Genomic DNA, 15,015 nt, shown 5'->3' on the forward strand with positions numbered 1-15,015 from the left:
AAGCCTTTTTGACTTTATTATTAAGAAAAGGAAGAAAAGAAAGGGCACTAGAGAAAAAAGGAGGGTAAAAGAAAAGAAAGAAAAATAAAAGGAGATTTAAAATGAAAGAAAACCTAATGGAACAAAATGATAAACTACTTTTTCTCTGATCTTCATAATTTTTATCATTGTCTTTTGTTCATATTTCATGAATTGAAGTAAAAGCATTTAGTGTGCATTTTAATAAGTGACTGTTAGAGTTCCTGTGTTAATTTTGGACATGTTCATCTATTATTAACATTTTAAGATGCTAAGTAAGAGGAATAGAATGTCTCTAAAGACGATGAGAAATGTCACCTCTTACTTCAGCTGCACCCTCATGCAATTTGGCTTCCAATGGTAGTTAGAGAAAGCTTTTATCCCTCAACAACTGTTAAATGTTGTTTTCATTTAGTATTTGCACTGTCAAGGTTGGCAATAATTGTTGGTTGGTTTTTATTTTTGCTTTGGAGTTATCATGGAGAGACTGAAGACTAGAAAATATTTCACCTCTCAGTCTGTATGACTGAGTCCTACTTGCAAAACAGTATCTAAGCTATATTAGATCACTCTGAGTCACACAGATGAAACTCCTGTCTTTAGGACTGGTCATTTTATTTCAGAGTGTTTGATGAAAAAAAATTGTGTTAATGATACTGTTTAAACATTTCATTGCATTTAAAAAAAATAACACAGAGAAATCATTCTGTATTCTTGGTTTTCCTATTAAATGTTGATATTCTAGGGCTTTTTCTCTAGATTTTTTAATGTGTCCTAAAATTCCCAAATTGATAATTTCACAATTTTATGCTTGCCATCAGTTAGCATGTATATTCCAAAGTTGCTGGACATTAATCATTATTTGTAATTAGTCCTATATGAATTATATCTCCTGTTATAATTCCATGATAGTATTAAATATATTTTTAAACTTGTCTTAAACTTTCCCTCTTTGAGATGATGCTTAGATGATGCTTAGATGGCTATCATGGCCTACACCTTTGTCAAGAGAAAGTGGTATAAGAAAATGACTTTATGGTCTGAAAAATAGTTTAGTGCTACTGGCACAAATTTAGCCTTCCAACTCTTAGTGGATTTACATGAATGAAACTGAGAAAGCTAACAGGAGTATATTAGTTTAAAACTTTCTGACATTTAAACAAATGTTTCATTATCCTAATAAAAAGTATATAACACTGTGTACTATGATTACAAGCATGTATTTAATGTCTTGTTACGTATTTCTTCCAGAATATGGATATAGGATGCTATTCCCAGCAGCACATTAGAATACTTTGTAATATCACTCCTATCTGATTTCTAACCTGTTTCCATTATGTGCCTTTATATTAGATGAGTCACTTTATTTCTTAATTATGTGAACTTATCTGCAAACCATCAGTAATTTTTAAATAACTGTGTGTGTGTGTGTGTATGTGTGTGTGAGTATGTTCAACTATAATTTGTATAGCTCCTTGGCTTCTGTATTTAACAAAACTGCAGTGCCAAGATCATTAAAATGACAATACTGTCCTTGCCATTAATTATGACTTATCTTATTTCCTTGTTAATGAATGCTCCTTAACTTTGAGTTACTCTCTTTGTTCTGCAGCAATATTAATATTTCTAAAATTTTGCATGCAATTTCATGAAAAAAGGTGACAGAATTAAAAGTTTAGTTAGGAGTATCTAAAATGATAGTTTTACCTTCAAGTCAATCTTAAGACAATGCACTGAGTAGGCCTTCCTTATTTTGAGTAACTCTTTTTTATATTCATGTGTCTAGAAATGTAAATATGATTATGTGTATATTATATATTCAGATGCTTACAGTATTCCTGAGGATGTCAGGCTTTGAGAGAGGAGTTAAATAGGCTAGAATGTTAATGCAGAATAAAGAGCCACTGGGATGGAAAATCATGGTGATAACATGTTAACATTATTGACTGTAGGCTATAGGACTAATGAACATGTAAGCTTGGAAATTGTAAGATTGCTATGCTTTAGGAAGATCACTCTGGAGGATGTAGAGAGGATAAATTAGAAAAAAGAGAGTTTTCATTTGGGGAGCATCTTGACAATAGACAATAATGGCCTCACTTAACAGAAATGAGGAATTAGAAAGGGATGAACTTCTATGACACACGAGGCACAGAATAGATGACTATTTAGAAAATGTGAGGGTAGAGCCAAGAATATATCCTAAATATCTGCCTAGAGCAACTAGGTAGATGATAATACCCAGATTCAGAAAAGGGTGGTAGAATATTTTGGGTCGGTATTTCTTTTTTTTTTTTTTTTTTTTAATTGTAAACAAATGGGATACAACTTGTTTCTCTGGTTGTACATGAAGTAGAGGCATATCATTTGTGTAATCATACATTTACATAGGATAATGGTGTTTGATTCATTCTGTTATTTTTTCCTCCCCACCCCCCACCCCTCTTTTCCCTCTATGCAGTCCCTTCTTCCTCCATTCTTGCCTCCATTGGGGTCAGTATTTCTAGCATGAGAAAATATTAATTAATCTCTACCCATTTTTTTTATGCTATATACTTTGTTCCTTCCTTTTTTTTGAATACCAAGCCATCTTCTTTCTGGTAGGTCTTATAGCTATTTAGCATCTTTGAAAATCAGGCAACCCCCATCTGGGAATTCTTGGCTACAAATAACCAATAGAACTTCCAATTTCAATGAAGAATCTGTATTCTAGAAAACTAGATGATGAAATGCCTAAGTCCAACATCATATCAGGTTAACTTCATCATTTAAAAACCATTGACTTTATTTTGACCAAGAAAAAAAATTTCTTAAAGTAGCTTTAATTCAGAAAATTTTGTGATGAATTCACAACATTTGAACACATTTTTTTCCATTTGGTGTGGTTGGACAGGCTTGAGGGCTTGCGTGGGGGTGATAATGAGAAAGATTCCTATTACTTACCTGACACAATGTTGAACATTTAACTATTACCACATTTAATTTTTTTTTAAAAACATTGTCACTTAGCTTCTTATCAGATCTGGAACAGATTGAAATAGTTTAAACAACTAAAGTAGGACTGAATGGGAACTATATTTGCTTTACTCTAAAGTGCAGGAAATAAATAGTATTGGAAGATGCACTTGAAAAGGGAGCACATCAGCTTAATTTTTGGAACTTTAATCTTAACAATCTATCCTGGTAGCTGAGCACAGAATTTCCCTTCAACTATTGGGATTTTTGGCACATTGGTCCCAGTCTCTCAGTAGCAAATATTTTGACTTCTGCTCAAATACTGTCTTTTTCCCCCCATTGCTGGGATGCTCTACTACTGAGTTACATTTTCTAGGCTTTGTTATTTATTATTTTGATATAATATCTTGCTAAATTGCCAAGATTGGCCTCAAACTTATGATCCTCTTGCCTCAGTCCCCAGAGTAGCTAAAATTATAGACATGTGCCACCATGCTGGGCTCTAATAATGTCTTGAAGGATTATGGTTATGTTTCAATCCTTTTCTATTTAATCTTGTATTTTTCCTTTCCTTTCCATGGTTGTAATGAAGTTACAGTCTATGGTTTTCATGAAATTAAATGAGTTTGGCATTTTACATACCAGATGTAACATACATGTGATGCCAATGTTTGGAACTTGGTAAACACGGTTCATAATTTTCTTCAAATTTTCACACATATCTTCCTTGAAAACCAGAACTAAATAACAATAATTAGTTCTATAACTGACCACACAGGTTTAACCTGTGACATTATTCTTTTTTTCTCCATGTATAGTTTATAGGCAAGACCTTCAACCTGATTGATGAATGATAGTATTTATAATATTCTCCTTTGCCCTTTCTCTTCTTGAATTTCATAGTGTTGGGAACAAAGATAGGAAACATGGTTGTACATATTATTTTCCATTGTGCCATTTAGGTTTAAAATACATTCAATGATTTTTACAGAAATGATTTAGAATGCATATAGAGGACCCATTCATTTTGAGCCTTTCAAGACTAAGAGAATTTTCTTGATAATTTATATAATTGCATCATTTTCCTTCTCAGCATTCACTGACGCTGTTCTGGGTAATGCCACCAATGCCTTTTGTTTTGGTGGTGGTGGTAGTGGTAGGGCATGAGTATGTGTGATTGAAATTAATGCATAAACATTTTGTTTTATTTTTTTTCCATTTACTTCTGCCTTGAACTCTTCTTTGGAACATTTCACTGTTGTCCTCGTCTCTTATATCCTTTTCCTTTTAACTCTTAGGTTTTTTGCTCTTGAAGGTAAATCTACCTACTTCCTCCATCTCTTCATTTTGAAGTTTGTAATTATTGTCTTCTGGAACATCCCCTGTCATCTTCTTTAGAAGCTATTTGCTATCTTTCTTTTCTCTGAGACCCTCTAGTTCAGCCTTTCTGATGAGGGCAATTTTATTCATCCTTGGAACAGCTGGAGAAGGTGTACTGTGTACCAGGGATTGTGCTAGCTGCTAGGGTGTAGTGCTGAACTCTGGGGTTGTGACATAATAGGATGCCAGGACAGAAATAATTAAGCAGTACTTACAAAGCAATATGGCAAGAGTCATGGAGAAGTGAAAAGTTTAGAGTTGTTAAGAGACATCTGGGAACACCTAGAAGGACCTTAATCCAGACCAGACTCAAGAAGAGTTTCTGCATATGAGCTAGTCAGGCAAAGAGGAAATGAAGAAATTTTCTAGTCATGTATAAAACTTTCGGGTTATATATTTCTGAAACCTCCTGGAAAAAGATCCCCAGGTACGTAAAAAGACTTAGAAGGGGAAAGACAGAGTATGTGTGCATGGCACTTCATTAGTATTGTAAATGGTTCACTATAACTGAATTTATATTATTTTCTGTGGATCTACAAAAACTCTTGTGGTTTCTGGTGTTTATGTCTTTGTAATTTTTCTTGGCTCAAGAATAGAACTTCTGTACTCTACTTTCATTATAACTTCCCACATGCCATAAGTCCTAATTCAGCTCGTAGATAATGGTTGCTTTATTACTGTTATTGACTAATTTTAGGTGCCTGGGGCAGATATGTAAATATACTTCCAAGTTTGTCATAATGAGTGAGGATTGACATGTGTGTTGCTTCTCTTATGGGGAAGTCAGAATGTGATGATTATAGTGTTATATTGGCAAACATTCAATTTCAGGTTACTTTTGGTAAAGCATGTAGCATAGTTTATATGTTACAGTATGTAATTGGCCTAGGCAAAGGAGTAGTCTTTTCTGGAACACATCACAACCTGGGTTATAAATCAGAGACTCCTGGATAATTATGAAATGGTTTTCTATAATATATTGTGCAGCTTCTTTATATTACAGAAGAGGAACTGAGACCCAGAGAGGTAATAAATAAAATTTATGTTGATTTTTTTAAAGTTATGCTTACTTTTATTTCTGGCACTTCTGAGAAAAACTGTTCTAGCTGTTTGCCTTTCCTGTTGTTTATTTAATTTGTGTGATCAGCTTTTGCATTAATAAACTAGCAAACATGGTATACAAATTATTGCAAATAAAAAACTGAAGAACTACTACTAAGGGTAGAGTTTGAGACTTAACTTGTCTTACAAAAGTCAAAAGTTGAGGAATTTTAGAGGGAGAAAGTGGAGATTTTCTATTTATTGTTGTAGGTGGTTTATGGTAGACAAAACTTAAACAAATCACCTTAATTTTGTGATCTTCTGTCACATAAAAATTAATATTCAGAGATAAATCTCCCATTTATGTTTATTTTTTGCTAGAGATTATTTTTGTTTGAGGCATAACAGTTAATCTAATTTAATATTCACCATGTTCCTATGCAAATATCAGTATTCTCCTTTTATGAATTAGGATGTTGAGATACTCCAAGATCAGAGTGTATAATCACACTGAGTTAATAAATAGCACAGCTGATGTCAGAGCATAGTCCATGCCATCAGTGCTCCGAGAGCTTTGCATACTTTCTTCTTATTGGAAAAAGACAGAATGAAGGAGAGAAGAGAGAAGACAAAGGAAGAACAGAAAGAGGGGGAAAGAGAAAATGCCGCTTGTTTTATATTTATTATCCATCATTCACAATGTTTAGGACAGGTCATGCATTATTGTTTTTAATCCTCATACTAATCTTCTGAAATGGATATTATTCCCCCTTATAGCCAGGAAACTGATTCTCAAACAAATTATAGTCACACAGTAAGAATTAGAGACCTTGAAAGCTGCATGGACTCCCAGACAGTTATTTCCCTATATTCAAAAAAAAAAAAAGGATGTTGAATAATTTAGTTAAATTTTATTTAATTTCTCTAAGAGAAACCAGAGAACCAAAATTCTGACTCTGAAGCCCAGTGTGTTGGTCATATCAACGCCCTTTCAGAGAAAAACTTTAGTACGTTTCTAGACTGAAGTGAAAGTACGGAATTAAAAGTTAATATCAAAACTGAAACAAAGCCACGTTTTGTGAAACACACATTAATAGGAGTACACTGGATCAAAGGATGTGATCTCACTTCATAGTCAAACAGGTCCTGCAAGCCCAGGTAACACGGGAAGCAGAATGGTAATTATTCACAGAAGAAAGCAGGTAGTATAGTGTTACAATACTACAGTGGAAAGTCAGAAGGTCACAAAGCTTGCAGGGTAACTGACACAACTTGAAACTGCTTGGCTTCCATTAAAAAGAAATAGCAAAATGGGAGAGAATCAAGCAAGCTTGCCTAACACATCTTTGCAAGGTAAGTGCCAACAGCCTGTGAAATGTTCCCAGTCAGAAATTTAAGCGGTGTTGATAGCTGTGTGTGTGTGTTTGTGTGAGTGTGTATGCGTGCACACACACGCAAGCACATATGCCCCAGCCATTTCCCCAGGTGTTCCTCCAGGGTGGGGAAAGGAGGTTGGGGTTGTCGATTGAGAACACGAAAGCTGTCTGTGTTGTGTCCAGTAACTCCACCAACAGAGAATCAAGTTCAGTGGAAAGTAAGAAAAATCTTTTAATCTCCAATGTAATGCTGGAGAAATGGTGCAACCAACTTCCAATGTGTTTTCACGTTGAACCTTCTCCAACATTAGCAAACTGTTGATTTTTGTCTCTACCTGTGCAATTTTTACTTGTAATCAAGTGTTGCTATCTCTGGGGTATACCCACTAAGTGTCCTTGTAATTAATATAACCCCTTTTCAAAGAGAGAAAACAGGAGCTCAGGGGAGAGCTTATCAGTTAGGGAAAGCGGTTTATTTTACAAGTCTTACTTAATCAGATACCTTTGTCCTTTGAAGGGATTGGCTTTGTTGACACTGACTTGACAGGCATCTATAGTTAGGCTTGCTGGAAACATGCAAGGCAGTTCACATATTTTGCTTTTATGAGTGAGAAAAGTTCTTTTAAAAAAAATAGAAAATGGACCTAATGATTATTGATTGCAATGATTTCTGGTAGTCTACTTTCTTGTAAATTATTTACCACCTTTATAAATGAAATTTTGGTCAAGACATATTGCTAATAACTTACTTAATGTTTACATTTTGTTTAATTATGTTCTTGTGAAACTGCAAACAGTTTGACCCCAAGAAAAATATGTAAATTATGCAGTTTTCCATTAAGTGCAAATAATCAAAAATATAACTACACCTATGACATATAACACATTTCAGAATAGTAATCAGATACTTTTAGGTATATCTGATCATAAAATTATTTCATCTACTTTATTGTTTAGTTATCATATTTTTCTTTGGTTTCTTTTAGTCTTTACATTTGCTTAAGGATCCCAGAATCTTATTTTTGTCTCTGTGTGAAATGCTATTATAAAGCATTTTTACATAAAAGATTAATAGAAAAGATCATTTCATGAATTTCATCAAAGAGAAACAACATAAAGGATCATTTAGCATAATTCATAATTTATTTGTATGCTTTTTTATGAACCAAATGATATCATGATAGTATATGATTATAACATATTCCTTTTGTATCTGTAATATTTTTCCTTGGAATAGCATATGAGAAGAACCTAGGTTTCTAGGGATGTTCCTATAGTAATGATTTTATATAAAATGCATGTAACTGGAAACCATCTGCATAGCTTGTCCTAGGCTGTATTGGGGCATTACCTATCTGTGTTTAGGGATTGAAATAGACCAAGGAGTAAACAGACCTCTTCCCTCTTCCCTTATCATCCTTCTTTGTGTTGGAATCATGGGTGATATTTACTTCTTATATTGGAGTCCTAGAATGTGTATAAACATTTTTTTTTTCTTTTGATCTGGCACTTTTATGCATGTTAGGTTCCTGGCAACAGGTATGTCCTACTGTGTAAATGTAACTTTCCCTTTCTCATATCCACATATATGTATAAGAATGTCACTACTTTCAGAATTAATAATCAACATATCAGAAAAACATGCACAAAAATTAATTTAAAATAAGTGCTATAGTATATAATTTTAGTGCCATGTTTAAGTTAGGGGATCACGTGCCTGTGTCTGTAAGACATCTGTAAGGAACACTTGTGAGATCAGTTCTATCCTGTGTGTTTTCTTTTGTGTACTCTGTGAGAACTTTTCAGTAAGGAATGTGTTGTTCTCTTCTGATCTTATCTGAGTTGAACTGTATCCTTGGTCACTCTACAAATAGTTCAGCTCTGTCCTCTTGGAGTATTGAAATGCTTTAATTCTAGATGAATTTGCATTAAGATTATTAAGAGACTATTAATCAGATGAGAGTTGAGAAACGAATGTACTTTGGTTGTTGTTTTTAAATGATATCTAAATCTGAAAATTATTAAGGAACGCACTGGGAGAATAATTTACACCTTTTTGTGTGTATAAAGGTAAAAGATTTGGATATGCTTGTGTAATGACTTATAAAAGAAATCAAATATAACCTGGAGTCGTCATTTGGAGAATTCACTAATATCATTTTGGTCATTGTGTAATACCCTGTTTTATATCTGAAATTGTTTCAAAATGAGTAATGTAAATGAAAAAGGGGTTTTAAATGTTGAATTTTGCTTTTTACTTAATAGCACTTATAAAAAAGTATGATGGTCTTTGAAATGATATTAATCATTATCAATTTTACCTACAAATGGATGTTCTGGTAAAATAACTGTGCTCAAATACTATGCTTTATACATTCAATATATGAATGATTGACTTGCGTAATTCAGCTATGAGGATATCATATTATCATTAAATTATCATATATATTATCATTGGAACTCCATCTTATGCTTTGGATAATGATTTTCTAAAACTATTTATCTAGTTGTCTTGATTCACTGTACCATCTCTAGTTAAAATTTGGAGGGCATTATGATCTGAATGTGACCCTCCAAATTCATTTGTTGGAACTTAATCCCCAAAGCAATTGTACTGGAAGATGGGACCTTTGGGAGGTGTTCAGGTTATGAGGCTTCTGCCTTTATAAATGGATTAAGACTGCTTTAGAAAGGGCTTGTGGGAGTAGATTTGCTCACTCTTGCTCTTCTACCTTCTGTCATGTGAGGATGCATCAAGAAGGCCCACATTACCCAAGTGTAGTGGCACATACCTGTAATCCCAGCAACTTGGGAGGGAGGCTGAGGCAGGAGGATAGTGAATTCAAAGACAACCTCAGCAACTAGGCAAGACCCTGTCTCTAAATAAAATTTAAAAAAGTTCTGTGTATATGACTCAGTGTTTAAGGCCCCCTGGATTCAATCCCTGGTAGGAAAAAAAAAAAAAAAAAAAGCCTACACCAGATGCTGGTATCAGATGCTGCTACCTTGATCTTGGACTTCCTAGCCTCCCAAACTGTAAAAAATAAATTTTTGTTTATTACCTGGTCTGTGGTATTCTGTTTGAGCAGAAAAAAACAGTCTAAGACAGAGGGCCAACATAGAATTGCTAAAGATTATTCATTTTGGTGCTATTCCTTTATGTGACTGAACTACTTAATATATCCAAGTACCTGGTTGCACAGTGCCCTTGTTATGGAGTCCATGTACTAATAACAATGCTAATGTTTTCATTAGCATTGAGAACCCATTTTTCCCTAATGAAAATTAAGTTGATCCAAGGCTATCTTTAGCATAATGTGAACAGATCTCAGTTATCCCTTCAAATATAAAAAGCAGCCTCTCTCTTTCAGATCCAATGTAACCCCACAGAGAAATTAAGATGTACATGAAGGTTTATAATATTATCTGGATCCGTAAAACAGTTATTTAGGGGAAGACAATGTAAAAATTATTTTTCTAGTCTTTGAAAATACAAATAAAATGTATAAATAATCTGGCTAGTGCTTTCTAAGCATTGTTGAGGAAAGGAAGAAGAATTATTTCCTCGTGTAACATGTGCAAACTCCGTTGATACCACCAAGTGCTCTGTGTCAGTCTGTAATAGGAGCGGAGGGCTGTGGCTTAGATGATACAGAAGGCAGCCCCCTTTCAAACATGCAGCCACCTAGATAAGCTTTACTCTAAATTTTTCCAGAGCTGCCTTCTTAACCTCTTTTTTTCTCAGGATGAACAAATATTTTCTATTTGTCCTAGTATTCTTATTAGCCAGCATGGAATGTCCTAGTCAGGATTATTTTTAAAAAAGGAAATAATCTTTTATCATGCAGCTATGTATCTTACCTACCGAGTCCTTCCTATCTCAGGAACAGTCACTAGCAACTTTTTTTTTTTTTTTTTTTTTTTTTTTCTGTTTTCTTTCTCCATTTGCATTCTTGGTCAAAAAATGTACAAAGTCACCTACCACTTTTTAAAAATACAATTTATTACTTCACCCTTGGGATTATTTGAATTAAAAAAAAAAAAAAAACTATTTCTGAGTTCTCACAAGCTGGAGAAACCTTGTGAGAAGAGATGACCTTAAGATTGGGGGGAGGGGGCAGTGAGGAGGGCGGGTCTCTTCTGTTCCTCTGGGCTGTTCAACACATATTAGGTACTCAGGCTGCCTACACAGCATCTGCAGGGATGTTTTTGAACATTTCTGATTTAAAAAAAAAAAAAATCTTCCTCAGTTTTTCTTTCTCTCTCTGTTTTATTTATTTTATTTTTATTTTTGGTACTAGGGATTGAACCCAGGGGTGCTTTACCACAGTTACATCCCCAGCACTTTTTTGAACATCTTTTTTTTGTGACAGGGTTTAGCTAAGTTGCTTAAGACCTCACTAGGTTTCTGAGACTGACCTTAAACTTGTGATCCTCCCGCCTCAGCCACTGGATTATAGTTGTGTGCCACTGCACCTGAACCTTCTTCCTCATCTAGCTCTAGGAAATCACTACTCTAAAGGCTACAAAAGCATAGGACTCAGTTGAAAAAACAAATGTTGCAAGTATAGAAAAGTTGGCTAGACCCTGGGAAGGCAGTGCCAGCACTCGATTGCAATCAGCAGGAGAGATTCTTTACCAACCGACTGAAGGAGAATTTGACTGTCAGAGGAAGGAAAATAACTGGAGAATATTAATATTTTCAAGTTAGGAGAGAGCTCAGAGGTCCTCAAGTTTAATGTCTTTACATGTTAAGATACCAAAAAAAAAGCAGAGATCCTATGAAGTTAAGAAAATTCTCTTTGGTTTTATAGAAGCAGCTGCCAGAACTCAGGTCTCCACCCCAGGCACCCAGAGCCTGTAATTTTATGGAAGAATGTGGCACAGTATTTTCTAGAGGCATTTGCTTTCTGATTTCGTAAAGGGAAACCAGTCCTATAAGTATTTTCCCTATTGACATCTTCCGTTTCTGTGGTCATGACCATGAAAGCATTGTCTAGTGTTCAGTTAGGCTATTGTGGGACTGGTCTATCCAGGCTGTGTTGTCTTGTGACTATATAGAGGTCATACTGGCTTTTAAGACATTTAGTTTCATTACAACCAGGGTCAGTTGAAAATTCATATGCACATGCATAGAATCGTTTTATGATAATCTTACAAAAATTTATGCTTTATTGTGTATGGCTACTAAAAGGAAAACAAAATCTGGGTAGGAAGGTGCCTTAGTGTCTGTACTTCTAAGTTGCAGCCTGAGGGTAGCAGTACTGTATGTTCCAACCTGTTATACTGGTTCGGTGTGCATGTTTACTTTCTGTGGTGGGAAAAATATCTCTGCATTCATCAAGGTAAACCATGCCTGTGAGTGCCTTGAAATCTTTCTGGAACCCAAAGAGCACTTACCCATTTGTGAATCTTCTAGCCTATAGACCTTAAACAGCATTTTTAGCTGAGAGAAGTGCAAGGAACTCTTGTTTAGCCTATCATTTCCATGAGGAGGAAAGCTTCCAGCACCCCTTCGAGAGGTTTGAACATTTGAGGACCTGCGGCATTTTGGAGTTGAAATTTAGGCATTGCAGTAACAGAGCATTTTGGAGTTGTGGCTTTCAGAAGCTTTGCTGGAGAGGTCTCATAAGCTAAGAGCAAATTCGAGCATGTTTGGAGCAAGTAAAATTCTGAAAATGACAAGGCATGAAATCCCAGGTGAGTCTGACCTAAACAAACGGGTTAGGCAAAGGTTCATGTGAAGATGGCTTGAGGAATTCACGCAGGCACAAGAGAGAATTCCTGGAGCAGGGAAATGAGAGTAAAAAATGAAATCCGAAGTAAAACATGATAAATACTTACTGAAATCAATATATAACTGAGCTGAGGAGCTCTTTTGTTCTTTGTCTTTATCAATGAAAATAGCATCTTTCCTTTATGAGAAATAAAACAAGTGATGTATTTAAATGGAACATGAGATAAAACTGGTTAATAATGTGGTACTTGTTTAAAACCTGCTCTTGGGGGAAAAGCCAGCTCAAACATTTTGAAATATAGAGCTTGTTGCTGGACTTTTAGTCTGAAAGGCATAGTTAATCCCCTTTTATTTAAATGATACTCCATGTCACTGAAAGTGTTTCAAAGGAAAATATTTTAAGTTTCAGTTAAAGTTACTGTACAGCCTTGACGAAAAGGTGATACATATCTATAAGATGCCATATTTGTTTAATCATTATGATTAATAATGGTATTAAAATATTTCCATGTATTTCAAAGGTTGGATCCTTCTTTGAATCCGATTCTTTTCTTAAAGGAATGGAACAAAAGGTGCAGCATTAATCTGATGATTATATGTGTATAAACACCATGTAATTATTACATTGTATGCTCTCCTCTGAATTTTGGAAAGAGTTTAAACAAATTTAGCTAATTGAGTAGGATAGTGAGCCAGCCTTCTTTTTATCACAGTTTATTTTGGGAGGATTATTGACCAAGCATGTACTTGACTTATTGGAAAGTATCACACTTGATATGTAAGTAAAGGAAAAATGGGCAACTGACAAGATTGCAAAGAAATGTCATTAGGATGAAAACACATAAAAGGGCATTGAGTTGATCCCTTGAGCTTCTAATCTCTCATCAGGAACTGTATGTGTGAACAGTTTTATTTGACAGGACTATTTTGTGGCTCTATTGATAGATACATTTAGCCATCTACACAGTTGAATATTTTAGAAGGTGCTTTCATAAATGATGTTTAGACATTCATATTGGAAAGCAATCTATCTATCCTCTTTAAACCTCTGATCAGTGTAATGCAAGTTTTATATTGTATATTTTAAAAAAAGTAGTGTGACTTAGAAGATTATAGAATTTCATCTACTAAAATAGTCCAAAAGAGAAACTCTTTGAAAAATCAACTACTGAATTTAGGCAATGCATAATAAACATGCAAAAGGTCCAACACAATTAAATTTGCTGAGTATCTTGGTACTGGGGTGAATGATTGATTTTGAGAACTGATTAAACTCTAGAAGTCAATTCCATCTCTGTGATTCCTTTATTTTCTCAAAAATGACTTCCTCTGAAAATAGAACATGAGACACACAAAAAATTGAAGGGTCACTGTATTTTATTTTCCTCCTTGTTTATGGACTTTTAATGCAATCACAGACAAGTTCCATCTTACATTAAGCTATTGATAAATCTCAAAAAGTTCTTCACCACATCCACATTTCTTAGTGACAGGTTTCTGAGATGGGAAAATCCACTTGGCCACAAAAGGTGAAAGTTGTTTCCTCTCTCACTGACTATTGGTTGTTTTAAAACCACAGATAAGCAGGACATTATAAAGTAATCTAAGAATTTATATAGTTTCATAGAGAAAATATGATTTGAACTGACTCTGGCAACTTGACAAATTAGAATAAGTGGCTAGATGGAGAGTCTCTCCTGACCAAAAGTACCTCAGAGACAAGGCACAGAAATTATGTCTATCCATCTAGTTGCTTCCATATTTTCCTCTCTTATTGGAAACAAAAATGATTTTTTAAAAAATCCTATTTTGAAATAGGCTAAAAATAAGAAAATATAATAGCAAATAAGTTCAAAATTATATGACAGTTAAAATCCATATACAAAATATACGCTGCAGCATCCTGAGAAACTATAAAACAGGTCACGAATTTGCTTTGAAACTCCATAGAGGCCAAGAGAAAGTAAGAAGCTGGTTTCAAAATCTGTGGTGTCCAAGTGGTATAAAAATGTTCAAAAGAGGCACAGATTTCTTGATGAAACATGAAATCGAAGTCAAAATGGTTTTTATAAATAACAATAGACAGACCTTACCAAAATGGAAAACTTATTAGGTAATAAGAATAAAAACAAAGAAGAGTTATACAGAGAAGAAAATTAATATTATTTAATTCATCTAAGAATCTATCATCTCAAAATCTGGATGATTTTCTTTTGAGTTTTAAAAGCACTTTCTTAACAGATTATTTATCAGGGAAAGTTATGTAGAAAAAATTTAAATATAGAATAAATCTGAAAATAAGAAAGGAAAAGACAAAATAATAATTAAGAAATATGAACTTGGGCTAAGGGTGTATTTCAGTGATAGAACATTTGTGTAACTTGTACTAGTATGTACAAAACCCTGGGTTCAATTCCTAGCATGCAAGAAGAAAAAAATAACTCTATAAGATCCAAGAATATGCATGATTTAAAACTTTAGAACATAAAAAGAGAAAATTAAAAAAAA

The 15,015-nt window shown here is 34.2% G+C and overlaps 1 protein-coding gene across 4 annotated transcripts in view; it reads left to right on the forward strand.

Annotated features, from left to right (window-relative positions):
* Naaladl2 (N-acetylated alpha-linked acidic dipeptidase like 2) overlaps positions 1 to 15,015 on the forward strand; it is a 1,279,203-nt gene that overhangs the window by 376,259 nt on the left and 887,929 nt on the right. The window contains exon 1 of one of the 4 annotated variants that reach the window (XM_047564209.1): positions 6,609 to 6,747. The exons of 2 other annotated variants lie outside the window; for them this stretch is intronic. In XM_047564209.1, coding sequence (XP_047420165.1) covers positions 6,705 to 6,747 — 43 coding nt within the window. In that variant the 5' untranslated portion in view covers positions 6,609 to 6,704. Of the gene's footprint in view, positions 1 to 6,608; positions 6,748 to 12,170; positions 12,471 to 15,015 lie in introns of those variants that run through there. One more of the 4 variants, XM_047564208.1, reaches the window with a different exon arrangement.

This window comes from Sciurus carolinensis, chromosome 9 (genome assembly GCF_902686445.1).
Source record: "Sciurus carolinensis chromosome 9, mSciCar1.2, whole genome shotgun sequence".
In the NCBI taxonomy this organism is placed as follows: Eukaryota; Metazoa; Chordata; class Mammalia; order Rodentia; family Sciuridae; genus Sciurus; species Sciurus carolinensis.